At 37.5% G+C, this 23,243-nt stretch overlaps 2 protein-coding genes and 1 long non-coding RNA gene across 3 annotated transcripts; 1 reads left to right on the forward strand and 2 right to left on the reverse strand.

Annotated features, from left to right (window-relative positions):
• The first annotated feature begins 363 nt into the window (after positions 1-363).
• LOC108468418 (probable serine/threonine-protein kinase At1g09600) lies at positions 364-2,157 on the forward strand. The gene is made up of 5 exons (XM_017769304.2): positions 364-654; positions 727-1,044; positions 1,119-1,447; positions 1,619-1,823; positions 2,023-2,157. Exons 1-5 carry the CDS (start codon positions 364-366, stop codon positions 2,155-2,157), a joined length of 1,278 nt encoding a protein of 425 aa, XP_017624793.2.
• A 13,815-nt stretch (positions 2,158-15,972) lies between these two features.
• LOC128286954 (uncharacterized) lies at positions 15,973-17,148 on the reverse strand. Its single transcript, XR_008277643.1, has 2 exons — positions 16,366-17,148; positions 15,973-16,246 (listed from the first exon to the last, which is right to left on the reverse strand). It is a non-coding gene; the product is annotated as an uncharacterized LOC128286954 (long non-coding RNA).
• A 212-nt stretch (positions 17,149-17,360) lies between these two features.
• On the reverse strand, positions 17,361-20,562 carry LOC108467681 (uncharacterized). Its single transcript, XM_017768413.2, has 3 exons — positions 18,773-20,562; positions 18,255-18,444; positions 17,361-17,855 (listed from the first exon to the last, which is right to left on the reverse strand). The coding sequence occupies exons 1-3, from the start codon at positions 20,435-20,437 to the stop codon at positions 17,728-17,730; spliced, it is 1,983 nt and encodes a 660-aa protein (XP_017623902.2). The 5' UTR covers positions 20,438-20,562; the 3' UTR covers positions 17,361-17,727.
• Positions 20,563-23,243: the final 2,681 nt, after the last annotated feature.

Consider the following 23,243-nt stretch of genomic DNA (forward strand, 5'->3'; position numbering starts at 1 on the left):
CAGCCTCGGCGGTCTGACTCTTTTGAGAAGTTAGAAAAAGTAATTACTCTCTTCCTCAATGCTTCTTTTACCTGTTTTTCTATAAACAAAAAGTTCTGCACTCTCCACTTCTATTTGGTTCATATCTAATACCTGCTGTTGGATGAATCATCTTGAGCATTGGCCGTTTGGGTTTTCATTTAAGGATATGTCCATATTAAACCATCTCTTCAAACTGGGATACTTGTTGCTTCATGGCATTTGATATACATTTGCAGATGCATACGTGAATATCATATTTTTATGCTATGTTATCATGTGAATGTCAAATTATGCGTGGCTCTCCATGTTTTTGGCTGTCCATATTGACATAGTAAGTTGCATATGCAGATTGGTGAAGGAACTTACAGTAGTGTATACAAGGCCCGGGATCTAGTAACTGGCAAAATAGTTGCCATGAAGAAGGTCCGGTTCATTAATATGGATCCGGAGAGTGTTCGTTTCATGGCTAGGGAAATCAATATTTTGCGGAAACTTGACCATCCAAATGTTATGAAGCTCGAAGGTATAGTCACTTCTCGGATGTCGCGCAGTTTGTATCTTGTTTTCGAGTACATGGAGCATGACCTTGCAGGGCTTGCAGCAACTCCTGGCATAGACATCACTGAAGCACAGGTGAGGTACAATAAACTCAGATGTTGAATTGCTTTTATCTTTAACCTCAAGTGTTTACAAATTTGGTTGTAGATTAAATGTTACATGCAACAATTATTTCGTGGCCTCGAACACTGCCATAGCCGGGGTGTCCTGCACAGAGACATCAAGGGAGCAAATCTGCTGATTGACGACAATGGAATTCTTAAGATAGCAGATTTTGGTTTGGCTACATTTTTCCAGGCTGATCCTAAGCAACCACTAACAAGTCGTGTAGTAACTCTTTGGTACAGGGCACCTGAGCTTTTGCTTGGTGCCACTGAATATGGAGTTGCTATAGATTTGTGGAGTTCTGGTTGCATACTTGCTGAGTTATTTGCTGGGAAGCCTATTATGCCTGGAAGAACAGAGGTAAGTCTGTCTTTATAAACACAATTTAAACCCCTGAACCTGATACGTAGTGTACTTGTTAATAATATCTTCAGGTAGAGCAAATGCACAAGATATTTAAGCTGTGTGGTTCACCCTCAGAGGAGTACTGGCAGAAAACAGAGCTACCACATGCATCAAGTTTCAAACCCCAAAAACCTTACAAATGTCGTATTGCTGCCACTTTCAAAAACTTCCCTCAGTCTGCCTTGTCTCTTGTTGATAAACTCCTAGCAATGGAACCCGAAAATCGAGGCTCCGTTGCTTCTGCACTTAGAGCTCAGTTCTTTACAACAGAACCTTTACCTTGTGATCCAGCAAGTTTGCCTAAGTACCCTCCCAGCAAAGAACTAGATATCAAACGTCGAGATGATGAAGCAAGAAGGTACTCTTTTCAGTCCTTATTGTCAATCTTTTACAGTTCTCACTTCTCGTGTATTCATGTTGTGTTCATATTATATTTTTCCATTTAGTGTTAATTTTGTATGATCTTTCTATTATTGTTCTCTTTTTCATTTTTGGATTGATAAACCTGAATTCTCTGGTGTAACATCAGGAAAAAAGCAGAGGCTGTAAAGGGGAGAGGACCTGAATCTGTTAGAAGACGTTCAAGAGATTTTAAGGAAGTGCCTACACCAGAAGGATCAGATACTAATGCAGATTCTACAAGAAACCGTGGCAGCTTCAGAGCACAAATGTCTCAGGCAGCTAATACTTCCCGTGAGAAACGTGATAAAGCATCCAACGAAGATCCTGCATCGGTAAATAACCAACTCTTTCTGCGTAATTTTTGTTACTGTATATTATTGTTTACCACCACCACCATCATCATCATTGTATACATTGGATGAGATATGGAACCCAATGCATGAATTCATAAGCTTACTGAACTATAACTGTTTTAAGTGTACATCATCCTCAAGATGTAGTAATTAAACTAATGTTATGGGGCAATGGTAGGGTTATGCTCCAAGGAAGACGAAGATCCAATACTCAGGACCAATGGTGCCTCCTGGAGGAAACATTGAGGATGTACTTAAAGAACACGAGAGGCAAATCCAGCAGGTCATACGGAAAGCACGTCTTGACAAGTGAACAGTTGCGTCATAATGGAGAATGGTTTCCGCAAAATGCCTGAAGCTTGATCCAATCTTCTTTCAACTGTTTTCACCACCGACTTCGTGCATAGCCACTACGTAACACACTGAGTCCCCATACTTATTGCTTGATGAAATTTCAAGGAATTTGTTGGGGTTACTAGAATAGCATAGCATGTGATGGGCAAGAGGAGTTTACTTGTATTATGGTTATGGTTGGATGGGATTTTTAGTGTACAAAGCTAACATTACCCTTCCATGTATATTTTTCTTCTCATGTATCTATAGTGATAGTTTTAGCTTTTGGCATCTCTTTTTGTGAATGGTGGAAAAAGGGGACTAGACCAGCCAATCAGATTATGAATATGTAACCAGCAGAAAATGGAAACCAACGACTTGTTCAGTTCACTATTGTATATATATGACTGAATATGTTGAAACTTAAACAGCAGAAAATGGGTTTTAATAATTGAAAATTTTTGGATTTTATATATTTTTAAAATTTTTAAGTAATGAGATTTGAATCTATTGAGTATAATGCAATTTTGCTTATTTTTGGGTTAAATAAAATTTTATTCATACATATTATACTTATTAGTTCAAAAGTGAACTCAAAATATAAGAGAGTTTGGATAAAGTATGAAGTTTAAATAATGAATTTGGATAAGATTTTAGACCTATTTTCTATTGGGGTTGGGCCTTGAACAAATTTGTCTTAGTCTAAAGTCAACTCGATCGAATTTTATTTATTTAAAAGTTACTAATTATAAACCCAAACCCATTAACTTAAAACCCAACGATGTTTTATTTGTGTTGGCAAAGTTGAGATTAGATGTGTCCATGGGCCGGGTCGGGCCCAACCAAATTTTTAGGTCTGTTTGTTAGGCCCAATCCTAACTCGACCTAAAAAATGGGCCTAATAATTTGCCCAAGCCAGCTCGTATAAAAAAATTAAAACTCAAGCCCGACCCGATTGTATTTATTTTTTTTTATATTATGTATTATATAATTTTTTTAAAATTATAAAAATACTAAAAATATTAAAATAAATGTTTCCCAACAAATCAAAAAAAAATTTAAAAAAACTATATATACTTAAATAATACTAAGATAGGTGCAACTTAACAACTAAAATTTTTTGTTTAATGCCATTTTTCGGGTTTATATTTTTAACTAAACTGTGACAGCCCCAAATTGACCCTAGTCGGAAAGTGGTTTCGGGACCACAAAACCGAGTCATAAAAATAATTAATTGTTATATTCTATGCTTATTGTGGGTGTACATGCACATGTGGAAGTTTCATTCTCTAATTTTACCAATTGTATGAGAAATTATTAAATAGGGATCAATGTGACACATGGTGAAATATGATAGGCTAATTTTAAATGGCCTATTAATACATGTGGAAAAGTGTTTGTCCTTGCATGTCAAATTAGCCAAATTGGAGCATGATGGCGGCCATGCTATGGGTGGAAACATGTCTCCAACATGTTAGGCTAGTGATGTATGTAGGAAACAATAAAATAAGAAAGCTAGTATTAAAGAAATGGAAAAAGAAAATGATGATAACAAAAAAATAATATGTGTGGATGCCCCCCTTTTTGCCGTGACAAAACAAAGAAAGAAAGAAAGAAAAAAAAGTGGTTGTTCATCCTTTGGTTGTCTTGGCCGAATAGAAGAAAGGGAAGAAGGGGAAGAACTTGAGAAAAATCGGCTATGGTGGTTGCTAGACTAAGGTATGTTTGATGATATTCCATGAGATGCATGCATGTTTTAGTTGTTAGTTTAAGTTCTACCTAGCCCATGGTTTAGATTTCTTTTGCTATTTGATGGAGATGAAATTCGCCATGGATGTTGTCTTTCTTGGTTTGTGTTTTGATGTTGTTGTAATGAAGCATGAAGAGGAGTGAGTTCGAATGTTTAATAAAAGGAGATTTTAGGTCATTGAGTTTTTGTTGTTGTGTGTGTATGTGCATGAGTATTCGCCATGCTATAGAATTCATGTTGCAAAATGATAAATGCTTGGTACATTCGGCTATAATGGGCATTAAGAGGGTGAAGTTTGAATTAGTTAAATGTTCATATAGGTTGTCTTGATGAAAAGAGAAAGAAAAGAATTAGATATCATATTTGGTGCTAGTGTGGTATATAAGGGTGTTGAACTTAAATAAGTAATATTCGCTAGCATGATAAGTATGAAATATTAAGTAGATGAGATAATTGATGGTGAAGTGGCTAATAGGGACTTTTAATGAAATCTATGCTAAGGCGAATGTATCAAATGCTAAATGTGCTTATGTATATTCGCCACCTAATTAAGCACATAGGTGGTGTTGAATTTAATCTTGCACATTCGCCATATGGGTGTACACACTTGTGATACTATCCTTGATTAGGATAGTTGGCAATAGGGTGATAGCCTAAGGTTGTGAACCAAATAGTTCAAAAGCATGGGGTAGAAGGATAAGAATTTGTCATGTGTATCCTATGAAATGAAATTTTAATGTGTGATACAAATATTTTACAAAGTGGTTGAATGGGTTAATTTAATTGTTTAAGCTCAAGATCCTAAAGGAGAGGCGTCCAACAAGGGGAAATCGAAGGTCATCGAGTAGCCGACTTGGGATTATTTACCCAACACAAGGTAAGTCATTAAGCATATATTTGGTATTGATTTAAATGATCATAATATCTATGCAATTGTGTTTAATGAGATGATATGTAAATGAAAATGTATGTGTATGGAATGATGACATTGTTGAATGTATAAAGGTAGTAAAATGCGTAGAGTGTTTGGTCTCGGCACTAAGTGTGCGGGCAATAAATGGGTACGGTGACAAGATTGGCACTAAGTGTGCAAGCTTGAAAAGTATGGCACTAAGTGTGCGAATTTAAATTATATGGCACTATGTGTGCGAGCTTAAATCACATGGCACTAAGTGTGCGTGATCGATTATTAAGCACTACGTGTGCGAATTTAATATATATGTTCGATCGGTTACTCACATGGAGGGTGTGACCTTATCGAGTTAATCATGGACAGCGGAAAGAGTAAGTACCTTGAGCTCATGGCGAATAGGCGCTATGTTCATGCTCGGGGTTGAGCTTGGTAAGCTTTAAATCTATGTGATGATTAAACTTGCAGTCACGTAAATAAGGTATCATGGGATAGATGAAAGTTCGTTTGTTTGCATGATTGTGGTGAAAATGAGTTGATATATGGAAATTGCCTCAAATATCTTATTGAATAGAATAAGAAATGTGAATGTATGACTTGGTATGAGATGGAACCGAAAGGTCTAAGGAACTATAGTATAGTTCGATATGGATGGAACACTTAGCCTCGTTTCATTGTTTTCACTTTGTGATAAATTTTGCTAATGGATAATTGTGGAGTGCTTATGACTTACTGAGTTATAAACTCACTCGGTGTTTTCTTGTCACCCATTTTAGGTCTCTTGGACTCGTCTCTTTTTGTGTGCTCGGAACCGTCAACGAAGTCATCACACCGGCGAGCAATCTTTTGGTATTGTCTTCTTAGTCGATCTAGGAGAACATTTGGCATGTATAAGCTCTTTGTTTTGTGAAATTTTGGGTTGTAAACTTTAAGCCATGCGAATATGGCCTATGTGGTCGGTTGAGTGGGGTTTTAAAACTTATAGTCGCGAGTCTTAGAAATCTTAATTTTGATAAGGTGGTCATAATTTGTGTTATGTGTGATGGATTATTAGTAAGGCCAAGGAAAAATTCATGAAATAGGCATAGTTTATTTCAGTAACTGTTGCGGACAGTAGCAGTGATGTGAGATCAAAAAATCACTAAAAATAGTAAAAGTGGAATTAAATAGTGAATAAATTATGAAATTGAACCTTAATGAATCTACTTTCATAAGGAAGAAACGAAATGGTCACATGAGTCGGATTTTAAGAGATATTCAAGTTTTCGTGAAACAGGGCTAGAACGGTTTCTGGATCCCCTGTTCCGACTTTGAAAATCCATTATAAATTAACCAGAGAGAATTAGAAGTTATGATCTATATGTGCAAATTCCTTTGTGAGTCTAGTTTCTTTAAAAACAAACGGCATAAGTGTTGGATCCCTGTACAGAAAGATATCCAAGTCGTAATACGCAAAGGTCAGTGTAGTCGAACCCTGAAATAGGGGAGAATTTAACTAATAAACTGTACTAATTGCCTCAACCAAAAATTCTAGAAAAAAATTTGTAAATGGAATTATGAGTCTAGTTTCAGGAAAAATTTACGGAACTGGTTTTCGAGTTCTGGAACTCGAGATATGATTTTTAAGGTGACAGTGACGCAGTTATCTAGCCTGCCTGGAACAGAAAAAATAATAAAAAAAATTTTATAAAGGGGGAAATAAGTGAAGTAAGCCCGGTAACACCTCGTGTTCAACTCCGGTGATGGTCACAGATTTGGGGTGTTACAATTTGATTGGTATCAGAGCTATGGTTTAGTCGGTTCTAGGACTACCATAGCGCGTGTTAGTCTAGCTATACATGCCATAATGTTAGTGCTTAATAATGTGATGACTTCTGACGGTTGAAATTTTATTTTGATTAGCAAATGGAACCCGGGGTAGAGAGACCCTTAGCGGATGACGTTGAAAGTGTAGCGGCTACTCCTGCGTAAGGGACACCTCCTGTTGAGCCTCAGTCATCTGCGAATAATCAAGATGAAGGGGCGAAACAAGCCTTCTTCACCATGATGAATGAGTGGGTCGCGCAATATGCCCGAACCAATCCGGCTGTCCAACCATTCCCGAATTTAAATACTCCACCCCAAGAGCCCGTAATGCCATCAGTTACTGATCCTGTGAGGCTGAGTAAACCATCTGTGGACTTGATTAGGAAGCGCGGGGCCGAGGAGTTCAAGGCCATAGTTACTGACGATGCCGAAAGGGCCGAGTTCTGGCTTGATAATACCATTCGGGTGTTTGATGAACTGTCATGCACACCCGATGAATGTCTTAAGTGTGCTATATCCTTGTTGCGAGACTCAGCCTACTATTGGTGGAGGACCTTGATTTCCATAGTCCCAAAGGAACAAGTTACTTGGGATTTCTTTCAAACGGAATTTCGAAAGAAATATATCAGTCAACGGTTCATCGATCAAAAGTGTAAGGAATTCTTAGAGCTCAAGTAAGGCCGTATGACAGTATCTGAATACGAACATGAGTTCGTAAGACTTAGTCGGTATGCTCGGGAGTGTGTTGCTGATGAGGTTGCTATGTGCAAAAGATTTGAAGAGGGATTGAATGAAGATTTAAAGCTACTGGTGGGTATTTTGGAGATAAAAGAATTTGTAATACTAGTTGAACGAGCCTGCAAGGCGGAAGAACTTGGAAAGGAGAAAAAGAAGGCTGGATTTGAAGCTAAAGACTGTCGTAAGAGATCGACGAGTAAAGCCCCATTTTCGGCTATAAAGAAATTCAGAGAGGACACAAATAAGTCAAGGACGACGGCGGGGATTTCCATTAGAGCACGACCATCGATGGACTCACGAGCTACTTCGGTTGCTAGTGTGGGCAATAATCGTCAAGAAAAGCCTGAATGCCCCCAATGTGGAAGACGACACATAGGTGAATGTTGGGGTAAGTCTGCTAACAGGGCCTGTTACGGATACGGTTCGAAGGACCACTTCATTAGAGATTGCACGGAGCTAGATGAGAAGAATAAGATGCAAGGTGCGAGACCTAGTGGAACGACGGCTAGAGGTAGACCCCCGAGAATTTCAGGAGGTAGGGGTGGTAATCAGAGAGGGGCCTCTGATACGGTAGTTCGATCCGAGACCCGTACTCCTGCTAGAGCATATGCCATCCGTGCACGAGAGGAGGCATCCTCCCCTGACGTTATCACTGGTACTTTTACTCTCTTTGATACTAGTGTGATTGCATTGATTGACCCTGGCTCTACTCATTCATATGTATGTGAAACCTTAGCATCCAGTAAAACTCTACCTATTAAGTCCACTGAGTTCGTAATTCAAGTGTCAAACCCTTTGGGTCAATACGTACTCGTTGATAAAGTGTGCAAGAGATGCCCCCTAATAATTCGAGAATCCTGTTTTCCGGCCGATCTGATGCTTTTGCCGTTTGACGAATTTGATATTATTCTTGGTATGGATTGGCTGACCGTACATGAGGCAGTGGTGAACTGCAAAAAGAAAACCATTGATTTGAGGAGTGCAAATAATGAGATAGTCCAAGTTGAGTCTACCGATTTAAAGGGAGCGTCAGCGATAATATCTTCAATGACCGCTCAGAAACATGTGAAAAAGGGGTGTGAAACATACCTTGCGTATGTGCTTGATAGCAAAGAGACGGAAAGGAAACTTGAATCGGTACCAGTGGTCTGTGAGTATTCAGATGTTTTTCCTGAGGAGTTACCGGGATTGCCACCGGTTCGAGAAGTGGAATTCGGCATCGAAGTTGTACCTGGTACTACGCCAATCTCAATAGCCCTGTATCGTATGGCATTAACGGAATTGAAGGTTCAATTGCAAGAATTAACGGATAGAGGTTTCGCTCGACCGAGCTTTTCTCCATGGGGCGCACCAGTGTTGTTTGTGAAGAAGAAGGATGGAACCATGAGATTGTGCATCGACTATCGTCAGTTGAATAAAGTGACGATAAAGAATAAATATCCGTTGCCACGTATTGACAATTTGTTTGATCAATTAAAGGGAGCTTCAGTGTTTTCAAAGATAGATTTGAGATCGGGTTACTATCAGTTGAGGGTTCGAGACTCGGACATACCCAAAACTGCTTTTAGAACGAGGTACGGTCACTACGAATTCTTAGTGATGCCGTTTGGGCTCACTAATGCCCCTGCGGTATTTATGGATTTAATGAATCGAATTTTCAGGCCATACTTGGATCGGTTCGTAGTTGTGTTTATCGATGACATTTTGGTCTATTCGAGAAATGAAACTAAACATGCTGAACACCTGAGGCTAGTGTTGCAAATTTTACGAGATAAACAGTTATACGCAAAGTTCAGTAAATGTGAATTTTGGTTGAGAGAGGTTAGCTTTTTGGGGCACGTGGTGTCCGCATCGGGTGTCAGGGTGGACCCGAACAAAATTTCAGCCATAGTCGATTGGAAACCTCCAAGGAATGTTACGGAAGTTAGGAGCTTTTTGGGGCTTTCCGGATACTATCGACGGTTTGTAAAGGGTTTTTCGATGATAGCTGCACCGTTGACAAAACTACTTCAAAAAGATGTTAAGTTCGAGTGGTCGGAACGCTGTCAAGAAAGTTTCAATTGACTGAAAACCTGTTTAACCGAGGCCCCTGTGCTAGTACAGCCGGAGTCCGGTAAAGAGTTCGTCATTTACAGTGACGCATCCTTGCTTAGGCTAGGTTGTGTATTGATGCAAGAGGATCGAGTTGTGGCTTACGCGTCGAGACAACTAAAGCCGCATGTGAGAAACTATCCGACCCATGACCTTGAACTAGCAGCCATAGTGTTCGCCTTGAAAATATGGCGACATTACTTGTTTAGAGAAAGGTGTCATATTTATTCGGACCACAAAAGTCTTAAATATTTGATGACTCAAAGAGATCTAAATCTACGACAAAGACGTTGGCTTGAGTTGTTGAAAGACTATGAACTTGTCATTGATTATCACCCGGGAAAGGCCAACGTGGTGGCCGATGCTTTAAGTCGTAAAGCACTGTTTGCTTTGAGAGCGATGGATGCTCACCTATCCGTTTCACCTGATGAGGTGCTAGTAGTTGAATTAGAGGCCAAACCGTTATTGATTCATCAAATACTTGAATCTCAGAAGGTCGACGTTGAATTGGTCGCTAAACGAGCTGAATGTGTTTCGAATGAGGAATCGAAATTTCAAATTGACGACAATGATTGCTTGACGTTCAAGGGTCGATTATGTATTCCAAGGAATTCGGAACTTGTTTCGATGATTTTGAACTAGGCTCACAGTAGTCGAATGTCAGTCCACCCGGGTAGTACTAAAATGTACAATGACCTGAAACGCCAATTTTGGTGGCCCGGTATGAAACGAGACATTTCAGAATTTGTTTCAAAGTGTTTGATATGTCAACAAGTGAAAGCGGAACATCAAGTGCCATCGGGATTACTTCAGCCAATCATGATACCCGAATGGAAATGGGATCGAGTAACAATGGACTTTGTGTCTGGGCTACCGATGACTTAGAATAAGAAAGACTCGGTCTGGGTCATTGTTGATAGACTGACCAAGTCTGCTCATTTTATCCCTGTCCGCACGAATTTTTTGCTTGATAAATTGGCAGAATTATACGTCTCCCAAATTGTTCGATTGCATGGGGTACTTATTTCTATCATGTCGGATAGAGACCCAAGATTTACATCGCGATTTTGGAAGAAATTGCAAGAGGCTTTGGGTACCAAGCTGCATTTTAACACTGCTTTTCATCCCCAAACCGATGGTCAATCCGAGCGGATAATTCAAATCCTTGAGGATATGTTGAGATGTTGCATCCTTGAGTTTAGTGGTTCATGGGAACGGTATTTACCTTTGATTGAATTTGCTTATAACAATAGTTTTCAATCAAGCATTAAGATGGCGCCTTACGAGGCTTTATACGGTCGTAAATGCCGTACCCCATTATTCTGGACTGAACTTAGTGAAAGTAAAGTCTTCGGGGTTGATTTGATTAAGGATGCCGAGCAGAAAGTTCGAGTAATTCGTGAAAGTTTGAAAGCTACTTTGGATCTCCAAAAGTCGTATGCGGATTTTAAAAGAAAAGACATTGAATATCAGGTTGGAGACAAGGTATTTCTCAAAGTCTCACCCTGGAAGAAGATGCTTAGATTTGGCCGTAAGGGCAAATTGAGTCCGAGGTTCATCGGACCGTATGAAGTATCCGAACGAATTGGGCCAGTAGCATACCGATTAATTTTACCCCCTGAGCTTGAAAAGATTCACGACGTCTTTCATGTCTCGATGCTTCGATGATATAGGTCTGACCCGTCGCACGTAATCACTCCATCTGAGATTGAAATTCAGCCTAATTTGAGTTATGAAGAAAAGCCGGTTCGCATTCTGATGTGTGAAGTAAAAGAGTTACGAAATAAGAAAATCCCATTAGTGAAGGTGTTGTGGCATAAACACGGAATTGAAGAAGCCACTTGGGAACTTGAGGACTCTATGAAGGAGCGATACCCGAGCCTATTTACCGGTAAGATTTTCGGGGACGAAAATTTCTTAAGTGGGGGAGAGTTGTGACAGCCCCAAATTGACCCTAGTCGGAAAGTGGTTTCGGGACCACAAAATCGAGTCATAAAAATAATTAATTGTTATATTCTATGCTTATTGTGGGTGTACATGCACATGTGGAAGTTTCATTCTCTAATTTTACCAATTGTATGAGAAATTATTAAATAGGGATCAATGTGAGACATGGTGAAATATGATAGGCTAATTTTAAATGGCCTATTAATACATGTGGAAAAGTGTTTGTCCTTGCATGTCAAATTAGCCAAATTGGAGCATGATGGCCGGCCATGCTATGGGTGGAAACATGTCTCCAACATGTTAGGCTAGTGATGTATGTAGGAAACAATAAAATAAGAAAGCTAGTATTAAAGAAATGGAAAAAGAAAATGATGATAACAAAAAAATAATATGTGTGGATGCCCCCCCTTTTTGCCGTGACAAAAACAAAGAAAGAAAGAAAGAAAAAAAAAGTGGTTGTTCATCCTTTGGTTGTCTTGGCCGAATAGAAGAAAGGGAAGAAGGGGGAAGAACTTGAGAAAAATCGGCTATGGTGGTTGCTAGACTAAGGTATATTTGATGATATTCCATGAGATGCATGCATGTTTTAGTTGTTAGTTTAAGTTCTACCTAGCCCATGGTTTAGATTTCTTTTGCTATTTGATGGAGATGAAATTCGGCCATGGATGTTGTCTTTCTTGGTTGGTGTTTTGATGTTGTTGTAATGAAGCATGAAGAGGAGTGAGTTCGAATGTTTAATAAAAGGAGATTTTAGGTCATTGAGTTTTTGTTGTTGTGTGTGTATGTGCATGAGTATTCGCCATGCTATAGAATTCATGTTGCAAAATGATAAATGCTTGGTACATTCGGCTATAATGGGCATTAAGAGGGTGAAGTTTGAATTAGTTAAATGTTCATATAGGTTGTCTTGATGAAAAGAGAAAGAAAAGAATTAGATATCATATTTGGTGCTAGTGTGGTATATAAGGGTGTTGAACTTAAATAAGTAATATTCGCTAGCATGATAAGTATGAAATATTAAGTAGATGAGATAATTGATGGTGAAGTGGCTAATAGGACTTTTAATGAAATCTATGCTAAGGCCGAATGTATCAAATGCTAAATGTGCTTATGTATATTCGCCACCTAATTAAGCACATAGGTGGTGTTTAATTTAATCTTGCACATTCGGCCATATGGGTGTACACACTTGTGATACTATCCTTGATTAGGATAGTTGGCAATAGGGTGATAGCCTAAGGTTGTGAACCAAATAGTTCAAAAGCATGGGGTAGAAGGATAAGAATTTGTCATGTGTATCCTATGAAATGAAATTTTAATGTGTGATACAAATATTTTACAAAGTGGTTGAATGGGTTAATTTAATTGTTTAAGCTCAAGATCCTAAAGGAGAGGCGTCCAACAAGGGGAAATCGAAGGTCATCGAGTAGCCGACTTGGGATTATTTACCCAACACAAGGTAAGTCATTAAGCATATATTTGGTATTGATTTAAATGATCATAATATCTATGCAATTGTGTTTAATGAGATGATATGTAAATGAAAATGTATGTGTATGGAATGATGACATTGTTGAATGTATAAAGGTAGTAAAATGCGTAGAGTGTTTGGTCTCGGCACTAAGTGTGCGGGCAATAAATGGGCACGGTGACAAGATTGGCACTAAGTGTGCAAGCTTGAAAAGTATGGCACTAAGTGGGCGAATTTAAATTATATGGCACTATGTGTGCGAGCTTAAATCACATGGCACTAAGTGTGCGTGATCGATTATTAAGCACTACGTGTGCGAATTTAATATATATGTTCGATTGGTTACTCACATGGAAGGTGTGACCTTATCGAGTTAATCATGGACAGCGGAAAGAGTAAGTACCTTGAGCTCATGGCGAATAGGCGCTATGTTCATGCTCGGGGTTGAGCTTGGTAAGCTTTAAATCTATGTGATGATTAAACTTGCAGTCACGTAAATAAGATATCATGGGATAGATGAAAGTTCGTTTGTTTGCATGATTGTGGTGAAAATGAGTTGATATATGGAAATTGCCTCAAATATCTTATTGAATAGAATAAGAAATGTGAATGTATGACTTGGTATGAGATTGAACCGAAAGGTCTAAGGAACTATAGTATAGTTCGATATGGATGGAACACTTAGCCTCGTTTCATTGTTTTCACTTTGTGATAAATTTTGCTAATGGATAATTGTGGAGTGCTTATGACTTACTGAGTTATAAACTCACTCGGTGTTTTCTTGTCACCCATTTTAGGTCTCTTGGACTCGTCTCTTTTTGTGTGCTCGGAACCGTCAATGAAGTCATCACACCGGCGAGCAATCTTTTGGTATTGTCTTCTTAGTCGATCTAGGAGAACATTTGGCATGTATAAGCTCTTTGTTTTGTGAAATTTTGGGTTGTAAACTTTAAGCCATGCGAATATGGCCTATGTGGTCGGTTGAGTGGGGTTTTAAAACTAATAGTCACGAGTCTTAGAAATCTTAATTTTGATAAGGTGGTCATAATTTGTGTTATGTGTGATGGATTATTAGTAAGGCCAAGGAAAAATTCATGAAATAGGCATAGTTTATTTCAGTAACTGTTGCGGACAGCAGCAGTGATGTGAGATCGAAAAATCACTAAAAATAGTAGAAGTGGAATTAAATAGTGAATAAATTATGAAACTGAACCTTAATGAATCTAATTTCATAAGGAAGAAACGAAACGGTCACATGAGTCGGATTTTAAGAGATATTCAAGTTTTCGTGAAACAGGGCTAGAACGGTTTCTGGATCCCCTATTCCGACTTTGAAAATCCATTATAAATTAACCAGAGAGAATTAGAAGTTATGATCTATATGTGCAAATTCCTTTGTGAGTCTAGTTTCTTTAAAAACAAACGGCATGAGTGTTGGAACCCTGTACAGAAAGATATCCAAGTCGTAATGCGCAAAGGTCAGTGTAGTCGAACCCTGAAACAGGGGAGACTTTAACTAATAAACTGTACTAATTGGCTCGACCAAAAATTCTAGAAAAAATGTGTAAATGGAATTATGAGTCTAGTTTCAGGAAAAATTTACGGAACTGGTTTTCGAGTTCTGGAACTCGAGATATGATTTTTAAGGTGACAGTGACGCAGTTATCTAGCCTGCCTGGAACAGAAAAAATAATAAAAAAAATTTTATAAAGGGGGAAATAAGTGAAGTAAGCCCTGTAACACCTCGTGTTCAACTCCGGTGATGGTCATAGATTTGGGGTGTTACACAAACTCTCTCACTTTTTTGGCGAACCTTCGGGCTAGGTGGCCCATCCCATGGACAGGTCTAGTTGAGACCCTAGGACCTTGATGGCTCAAGTTTGAGTTCTATCATATGTAATTATCATGCGTGAAGTTTGTTTTTTAGATTATTTTGGGTTTAAATTATATCTCATCATGTATAAGATATTATCGAAATTTATTCTAATCTAAGCTCGAAAATATTCTAATTTTTAGTTGGTTGAGCTTTATATTAAATTAATTCTAATTATGATTAATAGAATATATATTATCATTATGAATCTTTCCAAGAAGATGAGATGTTTTATGCCATTAGATTGAATACTTAAAATTGGAAAGGCTCGTTGATTGAAAGAGTTGGGAATAGTGTTTTTAAATATTGGAAATTGAGATGACCTTGCATTACAGTGAACTGACGCACAACTTGCAATTTGGATTTGTTTTCCGGGATTATTAGGAGCGTTAGCACCGCCTATCATCCTCCTAGTATTGGCATTCAATATCAGGCTTTGGATGATAACTACTGATTCTATCCCTGCCACTTTAGACAATGGAAGCATTAGTAGCTATATGATCCGATGCACCCGAGAATACTATCCAAGAGTCTGGATGGCTCATAGCCTATTTGAGCAATACAGCATGTTGCAGTCATATTGTCGATAGGAGTTGGATTGGTTGATGAATTTTGATGGCAGAGTTTTAAGGTTGGTTTTTCCATTTCTTCATAGAACAATCATTTTTCATACCATGTAGAACTTCAAAGAAGAAAACAGAAGTGAGAGATGAATACTTTTATAGACAAAAACTGTTTATATATAAAAATTTCAAAAACAGAAAGCCACGTAATTCTAGTAGTAATCAAATCTTAAATTAAAATAAAGAGAGATTCTAGGAAAAACCTTCCTAATCTCTTTATTCAATGAGGAAGAAAATGATCACTCAAGTGTAGGGGTTAACTTTGGACTGAGTTACACATTCTAGAAAACTCTTTTTTAAAACCTCAGCCTAAAGGAAATAAATAAATAATAAATTTTATCAATCTCTCTGAAAAATGGCACTAAAAAATTGAGACAGAAGGTATTAATCATTTTTCATAAAGTATTAATTTCACAAATTTCAAAAATACCTCAACAAATTTACATGATGGATTGTTGTATATGAGTTTAAAAGTGGTTTATAGGATATGATAAAAGGGTGAAGTTACTTGTGATTATCGAGATGATCTTAAGAGGGTTTGATGCCAGCTAAAAGGTCTACCTTTTTCTACCATATAGTTACTAACTTATTTACCAATAATTATTTTATCAATTCCTTCATGCAGTTCATCAATTAGTTTGGTTTTGGTTACAACAATACTTCTATGAAGATATTGCAATGTACAATCAAGCATCTTTGTTTGCATACCCAAGTTTATTGGGTATTTCTACTCGCTACTGGCAAACACTGTTCTGCCACAGCCGAAGATCGTTGGCTTTGGGATTGATAGCTCAGCTCATCGAAGGAAGATCAGAACCTTCCAACTCGTTGCAGGAAGACTGAAATCATACGACTCAGACCTAAAACATACATTCCTTTTAATAGAGATTACAATAGTTAAATAAAAATATATATCAACTAAATAAAACCATATGAAATACTTCTATTCTAAGAGTCCCAAAACAATGTATTGTCCTACCCAAGAATCCTAGGTCCACACCACTTCCATTGGTAATTTATTTTGTTCGCCTGAACAAACAACCTGATGCACTAAAATCAGAATGTAAGGCTTGATACCTAATAAGAAAGCCACGGAGCAAGAACCTGTAATATAATATGACTGTCTTATCTACTTGAAAAAATGTTATGCAAAAGTTTAGTGTAGCGAGAATTCCGAGTTGTTCTACACATTACCTGTAGAGAGTTTGTTTTTCATTTGTCTGTCTAGTCTAGAGAATATAGATAATAAGAACATGTGTCACTCTTTTATCCATACTTACAAAATTTAATAACTCCACTACCACAGAATGAGAAATTTTCTTACTTTTATACATAGGCTTCCCTAGGGCCTTGGAACTTCTAAGTTTACTCCAAGGTACTCTCAACACGGCCCTAATTGATAAGGGAGACGTAACTCCCAAAATACTAGCAAAGATAGATGGCAAGAAGGGAGTTAAGCAACCTGATGGGCTGCAGCAACTGTTATTTTACAGTTCCATTCATTTTCATAGCCACAAATACAGTGCTAATAATATTCACATGCCTAGCAGCAAGTCACACCCACAAAAGAATGGCATCGTGGATAACCGCGGGCTTAAAGAGATATTACAGCAGTTATTGTTTCCCTTGCCCTTCAGTTTTCTAAACAAAAATGGCACTAAATTGCACAATTAAACTTATCCAAATAGACAGAAATCCAATTTCCACATGTATTTAACAATTATAAGCTTCACTGAATCCAAAAAAGGAAAGCATTGACTTAGGCATACCAATTTTTTTCTTCAAAACTGGAGTTTAGAACTGGTATGGAGAGAGCTAGTATATTTAATGGCCAGCAGTCAGCTCCAACTTAGTTTCCCATTGCTGCTCTTCTTCCTGATCTTGAGAGATACACAAGCTTAAACTGTAGTCTATGACAAAAGCTTAAAAAATCTTGATTACATTCCTCTGAATAAAAAATAAAGAAGACCACAGTTTCCATCGAAAAGCTTCTAATGTTGAACATTAAATTCTACAACTGCTCAACAAAACAGTTCAAGATACTGTTGTAAAATGAAAATATGAGATCATTCGCTCTATACTAAATTATCTTATCATAAAACCTATATGCATTAATTTTAATTTACATTGATTAGTAAAGAATGTAAACTTTACAGTATACAGCAGATTGAAAACAGTTAACAATTGCCACAAACTTCTATATAAACCTACCAAATTGAAAACAATCTGGAGGCTATAAGATAGAAACCATTTGATAGGCCTTTCATCGTATGGGCTCCACTGATGATTACTCTGTGCTAAACAACAGCATCTAATCTTGAACATAAAAATGACCCTGCAATCATGCATCAATGCTAGGCCCCGGATATGCTGGCAGGCTCATAATCCGCTTGTCCAACACAGGGCCTCCAACAGTGAAATGATAGAGACTCTGAAACTTTGATCCTCTAAACCCAAGAAGTTCATGCACTGCAAAGTATAAAAAGAAAAAAAAAAGACGTCATTAATGTTTGATCTTTGGGAAATGATGGGTCCAACTTTGTAGTTATAAGGGGAAGTTGAGGCAAGAGCAGGCTTTGGATTTTTGTGTTACTCCTGAAAAAGGGGTATGCTCCTTAAGGGTATTATTTCCTCAGTTCATTGCAAATAATCTTATATCAATGTACAAATTGCAATGAGACTGCCTTAAACACCCTCACCAAAGATGAGACTCCCTTATGAAACTACTGACAAGGAAGCAGTATCATTTAGATGAGATGTCTAACCTATATTTGATGAAGAATTTTATTTGAAGACTAGGATACCATATATAATCACTGTTGATTCGGAATACAAGTTTAGAATAATGGTGAAAATGAAAAGACATACCAGGATCATCAAAGAAGCAACCAATTCCAGTTGCAGATATGCCAACAGCATGTGCTTCAAGGTACAGCACCTGGCCAAGAACTCCAGTTTCCCAAAACAATCTAGGATACATCCAGGCACCCTTCTCAACTAAGGTAGGTTCAAAATGAGCCACCATTCCAAGGCTGAAGCAGCCATCGCTAGCAATATCCTGTGTGTAGAAGCTCAGTGTTTCAGTTACATATAGAAACCATGCTTTGCAGGTTTGCACTCTGCAACAAAGAAGCCTTCTGCAGGAAAGGTCATTCAAAACAATAATATTCTCAAGCATTTTGCAAACAGCTCTTCCTCCACCTCTATTATTCATATCCAACAACCAGTATTTATGTTTTTAAACTTCATGCATTGATGAACAAAGGATATCGATATATTGTTAATAAACCTGTTTCTATTTACCGAATCAAGCTCTTCCTAAGCAATTTCTTTTGGCAGTGTATATAAACCACAATGAAAATAAAGAGAAGAGAAATGGCACACACCTGATGGCATGAAAGGCGCTTGGCAAGCTCTCGACAGTCACTACTAGCCAGTTTGTACAAAGGTAGATCATCAGGGCATCCCTCTGGTTTCTCCCACTTAAACTCAGACCTGGTAGCCATCTTAAGCTCCTCTAAATGATCCTCATTTCTTACCAAGAAATACCATCCCTTGGGCAAACCTATCACTCTATGAACAAATATAGCAGCATGAACCTCCGCATCCCAAGAGAGAGCCCGAAATGGCAATGTTGATTGTCTTCTATGCTTCTCCCCCTTCCCTGATGGAAGGCAATGCAACAAAATCTGATAAAATGTTTGCCTATCCATTACAGTTACTCCATCCATATCAACTGCACTCCTCCTTTTCCTAACAACTTCCCTAATTGTAAAACCCTTGTAAGAGTTTTCACTACAAATTCCACTGCTTTTAAATTGATCAACTAGAAATTCACCCTTTTGAATCGTCAATGGCTTTTTAACTGCCTCGGCTGTCCTATAAATTATGTCCCAACAAATATGTTCCTTGCTAAGCGAATTTGGCCTCCCTTTCCACTCCAAATTCGTAAACTCATTTACTACGGAACTCAATTCCTTATAGTTCACATCGAATGGATTACTCCCGTTAGGAAAAACAAGAATCAAACAATCCGGGTGCTCAAATTCAATCTCAGGAAACTTACCTTTGATTGGTCTTGATGGGATTTTAAAGTCCGGGAAAAACTGAAGCCCCATTAGCTTCTCCAAATCCTTGTATCCAAACCCATCTAGAAGCTTGACGTCCCAGCCAAGCGTTGCGGCAGCCATTGCAATAGCTCCAATTGCATGACCCACATCGTGATTGCAGTAACGAAACGCACGTTCTCCGTATTTCCATGCTTCTCGCCAGAAAATAGAAGAAATTCCAATGAGAAATGAATTATCGGGAAAGAAGTTGGGGAAAAACCCAGATGGGATTGTGGCACGAAGCTCGAGAGAGTGTTCTTTGGGAGCATAATGGGCTACAAAAGGAGAATCAGAGATTGATTGAATAGGAGGGGCAATAAGGTAAGCCTCGGTGGGATGCAGATTGCCGCTGCTGGGGTTAACCCGAAGGGACCAAGTGGAAAACCCGGTGGTTTTCCAAGCTGAAAGAGCCAAAGAATCGAAAAAGAGTTGGGAGATAGTGGAATGGGAGATGGGTTTAGGAGGAGGAAGAGAATGGAAGAGAGATGAATACAAAGGAGCATCATCTGTCACCGCAACTATTGGTTTGTTAGTGGGAAAGTGGAGGAGAGGAAGCAGAGGAGCAGAGATGTAGCGACGAAAAGGGTTAGGCTGATTGGCCCAGTCCAGGCCACGCGGTCCTCTGGCATAGTTGGCGAAACCATGCTTCGTTTGATGATGGAATGTGAGGGCTTGAGCTACCTTTTCTTGCAGCTCTTCTTCTTCTTCTTCTTCTTGTTTTCTAACGGAGTTGTCTACAGATGACGCTGAAGGGGAAGAAGAAGAGAAAGAGGCGATTGGGATCATTGTTTTGTTGGTTGAAGGAAGACGGTGGAAACGTGGAGAGTTGAGCGGCAAAGGAAGTCTTGAAGGAAGGAATTTTGACGCCATAACTAACAGATTTTGTAATAATAGTAGTAGAAACAAGAAAAATCCAGATTTTGTAGCAATGCCTCCCTCCATAATCAAAGGAAAAGCCCAATGGAATTATGGGCTAGGGGTCTGAATTGGCTTTGAGAAGGCATCCCAATTCATCCATCTCACCCAGCAAAACCAAAATCACGTAATCCTTTTTTTGTGTAAGCTACATTAGTGATCAACCAAAAATGTATAATCTTTTATTTTAATCACCCAACCACAAAAAATTACAATTTTATCATTAACAATTTTGATCATTCTAACAGTGCCTTTGATTCACTGTAATGTAATAGAGCTGTAATTGAAGCTGTAATTGAATAGAGCTATAATGGAATAGAATTGTAATAGGTAATTCAACTGTTTAGTTAAATGGAACAGAATAGAACTGTAATAGTATTCTTGTATTTGGTTGAATGTAATGATGTTGTAATAGCATAAGGAAAAAACTAAAATGACTAGAATACCCTTAATGTAATTTTTTTAAAATAGATGATTATTGTTATTGTTATTAAATTTTAATAAGATTATTATTGAAAATAATTTAATAAAAATAATAAATAGTTTAACCATATTTTAACATAATTATTATTAAATATAATTTAATAAAAATATAATTTAATAACATTATTAATAACATTATTATTATATGAATTAAAAATCAAAATATATAATACTATAAAAAAATATATAATCTACTTTATTATTTTTAAACTGTAATATATACTTAATGTGCTAAAATATCATTATCGAAACAAATAATTTAATTATTCTACAATAAAAATAATTAAATGTTAGAAGTAATAAATAACTCATTGCTAAAAAAGTAATAAATAACTTAGAGAATTATATTTCACATCCAAGCATAATATTCATATATTAACAAAAAGTTACATGATTTCATTAGTTTATATGTCATAATCCACATGTTTTAAAATTTTACAACATCAAAAAGTTACAACATTGTAATGACATTCTATCATGTCATTATACCATCCAAATATTACAAACACAAAAAGTTACCAAAATATCAACACAACCATGATTTTTAATGGTAAGTAAGAAATCTTCTGACCCATTCCAATCGCACAGCAGAAGGTAAACTAAAGAAAATGAGCATTTGCGTTGGATGATCTGGAATTTTGCTCAATGCTCGATAGCGTTCATCCTCAGTTAAACCTTCCACTTCACATAATGTTGGATATAATTTCAGAGCACTTTCTTGAATGGTCATTTCTGACTTTTGTTGAATTACCACTTCGGAGGATACTCTTACTAATTTTAAGGCCAACGGTCCGTATACTTTCCACCAATAAAGCGGAAGCATCATTAAATGAAGTAGAAAAATCACTTGCATCAGAAATCTTTTTTTTCTTCTTTGAAAATGCTGAATCACCTTGGTTTTTAGCTGGTTGTGGTTCTGGTTGCGGTTGTGTAGCTGAAAGATCCATGTCATCCAAAGAAACATCAGCTTCGGATCCATGGAAATCGTTTCTTTCTTCATGAGTATTTGTAGCAGCTACATCCTCAGCATTTATTTTTTCAATAATATCAGCAGCTGTTTGAGCATCTTTTCTAGTGGCTCGATCTTTTGCGTAGATGGCAGTAAGTTGGTCATAATAAGGGAAACTCCGATGTCTGAATAGAGCTGCTTCATTATGACTCTATAAAAATGAGAAATTCATATTAGATATAAGTTGTAACACCCCTATCCCGTAACCGCCGCCAGAATAGGTAAGGGGCATTGCCGGACTTGTAACTCATGTCAGAACAGTAAAATTTTGAACTTTTTTTTGAAATAAAGATCGTTCATTTAAATAAGTACTAAGCACAACCAGAGGTAAAATTTAAACTTCACTAAGTAAACATTCAAAAGATGCCATTTTCGCATGGCTTATATACATTAACCAAAAGTATTCTTCCGCCACTAGTCTATTCTATACATGCCATAAAATAATTCTAAACATAACAAGAATAAGCGGTGGATAGTGATAGTGTAACTAGTTGCTGACGATCCCCGAGCCTGTAGCTTCGCAATGAGATCTATAAAACAGAGGAAACAGAGTAAACAGAGTAAGCATTACAATGCTTAGTAAGTTTTAAGCAGTGTCAACAGATAACAATCAAATTATAACATAGTTGTTCAGATATTTTATTTCACTCTTCCTTCGGGCATACCATCCCTTTACCGAATATGCACATCTCATCATATACAATAGGCGATAAACTTTCACATAAAAGTGAGCTCATGTGACATAAATATATTGTATGATTTCACATAACCTCTCACACTGATCCGATGTCACATAATCATAGGAATAGTCTCATAGATTGCTCTCGTATGCATCACATAACTACCTTATGATTTAGTTCAAATCAAGCTCACATATAAACTTGGAGTACATACCTGTTTAACCTTTTGCATTGAATATATTTATAAGCAATTCTTATTACGAAGTCTTATAGCTTTAACCTCTACTCGGATTTATCGGCGAGACCTTTAGCTCAGACGAAATCTCCACACGAAGTTATCGGGTCTTACCCGGAAAAAATCTCCACACGTGGTCATCGGGTCTTACCCGGACATAATCTCCATATGTAGTCATCGGGTCTTACCCGGAATATATTTCCAAGTTTCATGTACATTTAATCACATGTTACAACATTCGCATCGACTGTCATATTTGTAATTCATTTGCCTCATCAAATATCTAATAATACACACCTTTCACATTGGTCGTTCGGCCACAATATACGCACATCGCCTACATATTTCACACTAGCCATTCGGCTTTACCACATATACATATCTCATATATATATTTCACATTGACCATTCGGCTTTACCACATAT

Source organism: Gossypium arboreum, chromosome 13 (genome assembly GCF_025698485.1).
Source record: "Gossypium arboreum isolate Shixiya-1 chromosome 13, ASM2569848v2, whole genome shotgun sequence".
NCBI classification, from domain to species: Eukaryota; Viridiplantae; Streptophyta; class Magnoliopsida; order Malvales; family Malvaceae; genus Gossypium; species Gossypium arboreum.